The sequence below is a fragment of the Daucus carota genome, chromosome 6 (genome assembly GCF_001625215.2).
Source record: "Daucus carota subsp. sativus chromosome 6, DH1 v3.0, whole genome shotgun sequence".
Taxonomy (NCBI): domain Eukaryota; kingdom Viridiplantae; phylum Streptophyta; class Magnoliopsida; order Apiales; family Apiaceae; genus Daucus; species Daucus carota.
Genome location: NC_030386.2, coordinates 17,492,357 through 17,500,971, shown reverse-complemented (window position 1 = coordinate 17,500,971; position 8,615 = coordinate 17,492,357). Strand labels below are relative to the sequence as shown.

The 8,615-nt window shown below is 37.2% G+C and overlaps 1 protein-coding gene across 1 annotated transcript; it reads right to left on the bottom strand.

Annotated features, from left to right (window-relative positions):
* Positions 1-388: 388 nt before the first annotated feature.
* On the bottom strand, positions 389-4,072 carry LOC135147230 (uncharacterized). Its single transcript, XM_064080106.1, has 4 exons — positions 3,875-4,072; positions 2,357-3,421; positions 1,891-2,209; positions 389-393 (listed from the first exon to the last, which is right to left on the bottom strand). The coding sequence occupies exons 1-4, from the start codon at positions 4,070-4,072 to the stop codon at positions 389-391; spliced, it is 1,587 nt and encodes a 528-aa protein (XP_063936176.1).
* Between the last annotated feature and the right edge of the window lie 4,543 nt (positions 4,073-8,615).

Sequence of the window (8,615 nt, the reverse complement as noted above, 5' to 3'; positions counted from 1 at the left end):
GTGTTTATATACACAGTTACATGATATCTACTGATTGATTTATAATTATCTGCTTCCTAAAATAATCTAATCAGTAGCTATCCTTCTGCTGTCCTGATCTGCACAATCTCTCTTGATCTTTATCTTCCTTACTTAGTCAGATATGCTCCTGAAAATCAGCCGCCTGCAAACTCTGATCATCGCTTAAACTCTGATCCAGCTGTCAGTCGTTAAACTCTGATTTCCAGCTAAACTCTGATATTTGCTTCTGCACACTAAACAAGTTAGATACCTGTGACATCATCAAATATGTAACAATCTCCCCCAACTTGTGCATTAGACAGAATGAACAAGTTCTATATATTTACTGATGATGTCAAAAACAATCAAGGACAAATGCATGAAGTAATTAATCTGCATAAATAAATCAACACTTACAGAATAGGCAGAACTAATTACAACTTACAGATCATAGCAGAACTAACTATCCAATCAGTCTATACCCATAGCTCTCCTTAACAAACTTGGTAATCAGATCTTCTTCAATTTGTTTCAGAGTTTGTATCATTTGAGCTTTGACAGTCTTTAATTCTTCATCTTCATCTCCTGTCTGGTATATAGCTGATCTCAAAGCATTTGCTTTGCTTCTCTTCATTGCTTCTCCAAGCTGAATGACTCTAGGCCTGTCTGCTTCATTATTATAACCCAAGATTCTGGTGTTTGCAATAGTCTCCATCACAGAACTATTCTTTTCCATGCTGATTTCAGAACCATCATCTTGAGCTATTTGTGGAATATATTCATCATCAGACTTTATTCCATAGAATCTTCTCTTTTCACTAATTGTTTTCTTCATCAGATCTGACCACCTCTGAGTTGCTTCATTCTTGATCTCCAACATATAGTGAAAATGTTCCAGCTCTCTCAGAGATTTCAGCAATAAATCAGCTTCTGATATTCTATACACTCTGCCAGATTCTAGAAATATAGCAATCTTTTCTTTATCTTCTGGCCCATCATGAGTGTCCATCAGAATCTGTACTGACTCAACTTTGTCAAGATCCTTCTGTGTAACAGCTTCTCCTACTTTTTCAGTCAGAGGATAAGGATCTCTGAAAGTAGTTGCTGAGCCTGTTTGAATCTTTTCTTTTCTGTGACCAAGACCAGTTGTGTCATAAGCTTCTTTCCCTCTGGTGCCATGAGTTCTTACTCTGGTGAGCATTGAGCTTTCCTTGTATAAATTTGTACCAAGACTCCCATATAAACTCTTTTTCTTCTTCTGACCTTGAGTCTTCTCAGAATTTAACTTTAACCAAGAGGCTTTAGTGTCTTCAACTTTCTCTTCTTCTTCAACTGAAACTTTAACTTGAGCATTGTCAGAGGTTAAAGCTATATCAGATATTGGCTTGCTTTCACCTTTTCTTCTTCTGATCAACCCAGCTTCTCTTTCTATAGCTTGATCAGATACATCAGTGATTATATTTGCATTTCTGCTCAGCTCTAACATCCTCTTAGAAGGATTCTCTGATGCTATCTTGATCATTGACTTCTTTATCACAGGAGGAGCTGAAGGAACTCCATCAACAGGTTTCTTTCCTTTATCTGCTATATCAGATTCAGATTGAGTCTGAGATCTAGTTCTTGGTCTGTTGATATCAGTGTAGTTTACTTCACTGATTACTATTCCCTTTTGTTTTGGAATTTTCTGTTTCTGAGAGGAATCAGTAATCTGTCTTTGCTCATCAGACTTTGTCTTGCTGATCTTCTTCTTCTCAGCAGCCAATCTTTCTTCTTCAAGTCTGATGGCTTCAATATCCACTCCTGGATTTTCTTTTTCAAAGATTTTCCTTGCCATGGCTTCATCAATTGCTTGCAAGGAAGGAGATTTATAAAAGAGAGTGGTTTCTTTGCCTCTGAACTTCAGAGTTTGACAAAATTTCTGAGACTCAGGGTCTCCAGCTTCAATCAGCTTATCAGCTTCAACAACCAATTTTTCTTTCTTCTTCTCCACTTCAGAGTTCACAAGATCTATCTCTTTAGATATAGCATTTGAATCTCTGACTGCTTTGCTTATGCTTTGAGCTTGAGTTACAACAGTCAATCCCATAGATTTGTGTTTTTGAGATTCTCTGGGTGGTCTCTCAGAGCTTGGTCTCTCAGAGCTTGGTCTCTCAGAGCTTGGTCTCTCAGAGCTTGCTACTTCTCTAATGTTCTTCTTTGTTTCTTTACTCTGCAGCAGCTTCAGCTTTTGCTGTTTGTTCATTTCCCCTTTTTCTTCCTCATCATCATCAGGCTTTTTCCTTTTTAATTGCTGATCAGGTGTGCATTTGTCTTTGGATGTTTTCTCCCCCTTTTTGACATCAGCAGAGGTGAGAACCTGGACCAGCTGTGCCACAGAAGCACTCAAATCTGCCAGAGTATGATTCATTGAAGCCTGAGTAGCTTCAATAGAGATAAGTCTATCTTCCACAGAAGGTGATGTGGTTCTGCACATCTTGTGATGATAGGACAAGTGACAAATTGTTCTTCTAGCAGGCTCAGAAAACGGAATTGGAGAGCTTGGAACTTCAGGAGCTATAAAGGGAGTGAATTCCCTAACTGGTGACAGTATTATAACTGGGGAATCAACCCTTTCAGGTGTAGTTTCTCTGACTGGCTCAGAGATTATAGGGGTTGATGTGACTTCTGTGCCTTCATCATCATCAATGTCTGCAAGAAAAACACTCAGAGTATGTGACTCTAGAGCTTCAGTAGCTGCCTCAGAGTTTTCTGCCATTTGAATTTGCTGAGCAGGAGCTGCAACAATATCATCAGGTTGAACTAAAGAATCTTGAATTAGCTGAAGGACCATTTCTATTTGTGCATCCTCTGATTGACCAGGTGCATCAGATGGTTTTTCTGATATTTCAGTATCAGCTGCAATTTTCTCTTCAACAGACGTTGTCTTTTCAGTCTGATCATTGTGATCAGAGGTTGACTCTGACATTTGTTGGTCAGCTGCAGCAATATCAAGTGGCATTGCAGAAATGGGTTCAATCAAAAGTGGCTCTACAGAGTGATCAGAGAATGTAATCAAGGGTTGTTCAGGATCCTCTGACTGTGGTGGTTCCACAGTCAGATCAGTAATAGAGGTTGGCTGTATTTTCTTTCTCAGCCTCTTTGCTGGGTGAGGAGGAGGAATGTCTTCTTCTGATTCAGAGTCTGAAATTTTCTGAAGGAATCTTCTTTTTCTGGGAGGAGGAGAAGGTTTAGTTGGAGATTTGGTGGATCTGAGTATCCTCTTTGATGAAGATTTTTCAACTGGCTCTTGTTGAGAGGAAACAGAGGGTGGTTTGGGATCAGAAGTTGCTATTGGGTCATGAGCAGGAGATGGAGGCTGTGGGATATTCTCATCAGAGAATAAGGCTTCATATTTGTCTGGTAAAGCTATCTTCAGTTTATCCTGTACAGTCACAGGAATAGCAAATACAGGCACAGTATTCTTTTTACTATCCTTTTTAATTAGATCAGTAAAAGCTCTTTTGGTGATTTTAAATGGGAGTTCATTTCCATCATCAGGAAGGGGCACATCAGGGAAGCAGTAAGAAAATATGAGCTGACAAAATCTTGAATAATAGACAATATTCATATTTTCTTTTCTCCTATCACCAATAAATCTCAAGATAGATGTGGCAATATCAAATTTGAGATTGTGGATTAGAAAATACCCAATCTGCTGGCTGAAGATGGGAATGGCATCAAAGTTGCTGCATTTGTTACCAAAAGCTCTGGTTATGCAGTCATAGAAGAAGCTCCACTCCTTGCAGAGGTGTGGACGCTTAAGTTCCCCCATTTTGTCTGTGCTTGCAGAATACCCGAGAAAGATCATCATATCACGCAAAGTCTGAGTTGGTACTGAAGCATCATATTTCTTCTCTTCAGGAAGATGAAGAGCCTTCCTGATAGTCGCTGGTGAAACAACATACTCTTGACCCTCATAATCGCAGGTCAGAGATGGAGTACCTTTTTCCCCTCCATCATCGTAATTTGCTGTCCTCCAGAAAGTGAGAACTTGAGAAGGAGATATTAGTTCTGGCTGAGTCAGTGCATACATCAGCTCACTGTGAGCCAAGAAATCTTGAATAAGATGAAACTCCTTGGGTGCTTCATCGTTATCTAGAATGGCTGAGTAGTTGTTGGTGACAAATTTTGCTCCATTGAACTCGAAAGCAGTTGTTGACATGATTTCTGAAAAAAAATTAGAGTTTGAGGTTATGCAGGTATGGTGTTTGACAAAATGTTTGAGAGAAAATGAGAAAAGAGTTTGAGAGAGAGAGTAAAAATCGTGTGTGAATAGTGAAGAGTAAAAAGATTCAAAATCGATATATATACGAGTGTATATATAAAATTTTGATTTCTGCGTTAGTGGGGCACGTGGCAAGTTCTGAACGGTAAAAAAATATGGTAGTGGAGAGGTAATAATGAGTGGCGTGTGAATCTGAACAACTATGCACCATTTACCAATAAAACACAAATAATTACCGTGTTTTTCTCCACTCAGGAATTCAAATGGTTTTTCTACCGTTTGATAATTAAATCTAATATTATCTTGACCAAAATATTTATTTTAACTCGGACTTCGATCAGAGGCTGACCATTGACCAGAGTTTAAATAAATGACTTAATATCTGACAAATCAAGGAGTGATCATAGAATCGTATAATGATGAGAGATAGATATTCAAGGTCTACACGACACTTGCTCCTCAGAGTTTGCACATATTTATTGAACTCTAGTCAAAAATTACTCGAAGCAAAAAAAATTGTTAATCACAGAAGTGGAGTGAGGTGTGTGTTAACATGAATATTCTAATGTCACAGAGATTGTCAAATTTCTTAAATAATATTAGAAAGAATCAGATGATAAGAAAATGTTTTAATCATCTCATAAGCCGAGTTTCTCACAAATGGATCAGAGTATATCATTTCTTCTCTTTTGAACAACATTTGTCTTTTGAAAGGGAACTTCTCATGGTAAGTGAGTCATAACCTTTATCAGACTTTTGTTTGCTCAGAGTATTTCTCCAGTAATCAGAGAATGTGAAAAGTCCCCAAAAATTAACTTAATTTTCGATGCATTTGCTTAATACCAGCAGTGCACTTGGATCTTTCCTTTCACAGATTTTCTAAGATCTCAAAGGAGTACCTGAGATAATTTTTGTTTTTCTTTTCTTTTGATTTCCTTTTCTGAGAAGAAATATCTTGAGCATCCATAACTGAGATATATTAACTCTTAGCTCATAAGAGGAGGAAAGCAGATTCTTTTCTGAGTACATATCTAATATCTAAGAAGTAAGACAGTCTAAGTAACAAAATTAACTCATGTGTTGTGTGTTAGGGATTTCCACAGCTGTAATATCACAAAATTCAGACTTTAGAGAGGCTTATGACTAAATTCAGTTAAGTGCAACAATTCTTCACAGGAGTATCTTTCATCATGAAAAATTCAAGTCATCAGAGTTTGTCGGGTCAGAGTTTAAATATCAGAGTTTATCAAATCAGAGTATAACCACCAGAGTTTAGATCAGAGAATAACAGATGTAGTTGTAGATCAGATTTATAACAACAAATACTAACAGATATAGTATGATGCAATGTATCAGAGTTTAGAGAGGACCAGAAATCATCCCTAATTCGTTTACAAGCCTTGTAAATGTTGCTTCAGCCAGAGGTTTGGTGAAGATATCTGCCAACTGCTGATCTGTTGGAACAAAGTGAAGCTCTACTGTTCCTTCCATCACATGTTCTCTGATAAAATGATACCTTATGCTGATATGCTTGGTCATGGAATGCTGTACTGGATTTCCTGTCATAGCAATAGCACTTTGGTTATCACAATAAATAGGAATTTGAGTCAGAGTTAACCCATAATCCAGTAGTTGATTCTTCATCCATAAGATCTGAGCACAGCAGCTTCCTGCAGCAATATACTCTGCTTCTGCAGTGGATGTGGAGATAGATTTTTGTTTCTTACTGAACCAAGAAACTAATCTTCCTCCTAAAAATTGACAGCTCCCACTTGTACTTTTTCTGTCTATTTTGCATCCTGCAAAATCTGCATCAGAGTAACCAATCAGTGTAAAGTCTGATTCTCTGGGATACCAGAGTCCCATCTCAACTGTTCCTTTGAGATATTTGAAAATCCTTTTGACTGCTACAAGGTGTGGTTCTCTTGGATCTGCTTGAAATCTTGCACAAAGACAGGTTGCAAACATGATATCAGGTCTACTAGCAGTCAGATATAAAAGTGAGCCTATCATACCTCTGTAGTTAGTAATTTCTACTGGTGAACCAGTATCTTTATCTAACTTAGTGGCAGTTGCCATTGGAGTGGTAGCAGCTGAACTATCCTGCATGCCAAATTTCTTTAGCAGGTTCCTGGTATATTTAGACTGATTAATAAAAATACCCTCATCAGTCTGTTTGACTTGAAGTCCCAAAAAATAGCTCATTTCTCCCATCATGCTCATCTGATATCTGGACTGCATAAGCTTTGAGAATCTCTCACAGAGTTTAGGATTAGTAGACCCAAAAATGATATCATCTACATAGACTTGAACTAATAGCAGATCATTACCATGGTTGAGATAAAATAGAGTTTTATCAATTGTACCTCTGTTGAAACCACTGTCCAAGAGAAATTGAGCCAGAGTTTCATACCATGCTCTTGGTGCTTGCTTTAGTCCATACAGTGCTTTATCCAATCTGTAGACATGATCTGGAAACTTTGTGTCCACAAACCCTGGAGGTTGTTCAACATATACCTCTTCCTCCAGCTCCCCATTGAGAAAAGCACTCTTTACATCCATCTGAAACACTTTGAACTTCTTGTGTGCTGCATAAGCCAAGAAAATTCTGATTGCTTCCAATCTGGCAACTCTTGTTAGGCCGAATAAACTCACTATATAAGATAATATAGTGAACACAATCAAGAACAAAACACCAGTATAAGAGAATAATTCAACTAAACTCTTATTCACAAGTCACAGTAGCTTACAAATAATCTCTTAGTGATTTATAATTTATCACTAAGAGCTGCTAGGTTACACGAATGATATTCAATTGATAACTCTTCTAGAGTAAACCCTAAGCTGTGTTTATATACACAGTTACATGATATCTACTGATTGATTTATAATTATCTGCTTCCTAAAATAATCTAATCAGTAGCTATCCTTCTGCTGTCCTGATCTGCACAATCTCTCTTGATCTTTATCTTCCTTACTTAGTCAGATATGCTCCTGAAAATCAGCCGCCTGCAAACTCTGATCATCGCTTAAACTCTGATCCAGCTGTCAGTCGTTAAACTCTGATTTCCAGCTAAACTCTGATATTTGCTTCTGCACACTAAACAAGTTAGATACCTGTGACATCATCAAATATGTAACATACAAATGCTTTGATTTACAAAGTGAATGAACACTAGAAAATGAAGGATGCAATGCCATATTTATAGGCAAAGCATTTGTACTTGTAAGACAATTGAAAGACAAGACAATTGTAAGTAGCAAAGACAAAGTAGCAAGGGCAAGACAATTTCAGATTGCCTTGCAAGCACAAGACATAGCAGAAAGACAATTTTAAGCCTAGCAAGACAATTGAGAGCTCGGTCAGACAATCTCAATTCGGTCAGACAATCAAGGATTGTCTTGCTGAACTTCATTCGGTCAGACAATCAAGGATTGTCTTGACAGAATGCATTCGGCCAGACAATTTAAGATTGTCTTGTAAGCAACCAGTCGGTCAGACAATCTTATTGTCTTGGCAGAGCATTCTCGGGCAGACAATCAAAGATTGTCTTGCTGATAACCAATCGGTCAGACAATTGAGAATTGTCTTGTAAGCTTAGCTTCGGTAAGACAACTTGTATTGTCTTGGCAGTTGATCCAGGAACATTTCGGTAAGACAATTCTATTGAGATTGTCTTGCCGAATTTTAACAAGACAAAACAGATTGTCTGGATGCCAAAGTGTAGGTGATTGAAATGTAATTGTAGATTATATTTAAATAGAAAATTATCCACTTAATTAATTTAATCATATAAATTCATAAATTAAATTAATTCGAGAGTGAATTAATTTAACAAATAAATTACATAATTAATTTAATTATTTGAGAAGTGAAATAATAATCTATTAAATATTAAATCACCCCTTCTTCAGTAGAATTGCTTCTCGTCTTCTTTAAACATTAATAACTCCGTCTTGATCAGTCGAACGAACGAATCACCAACTCTGCTTGACTTCAAATATTCAATTTGAATAACTGATACACAGATGTACTGTCTGGTTCATCTGTATCTAGTTAAATCAAATACTCTTTGTCAAATAAACATTAAGAGATTGATTTGTTCGTCGAGTCTTCGTCTTGTAAGTACTTCTTCATTAACTGGAATCTTCTGATAAAATAAAGTATAGAAACTTTATATCTTCTGAACTCCTGGACGTGCCACAAAAGATTATTTGTGCACTGAGGCTTGAACATATTAATGAACTTCTTTCAGTGGTGTGCAGCAGCATCCTGGAATTTATCTGACATATAATTCCCATAAATCATTTGACTTTCTTCGTACGGATTCCGTTGACTTGCTATTTACTG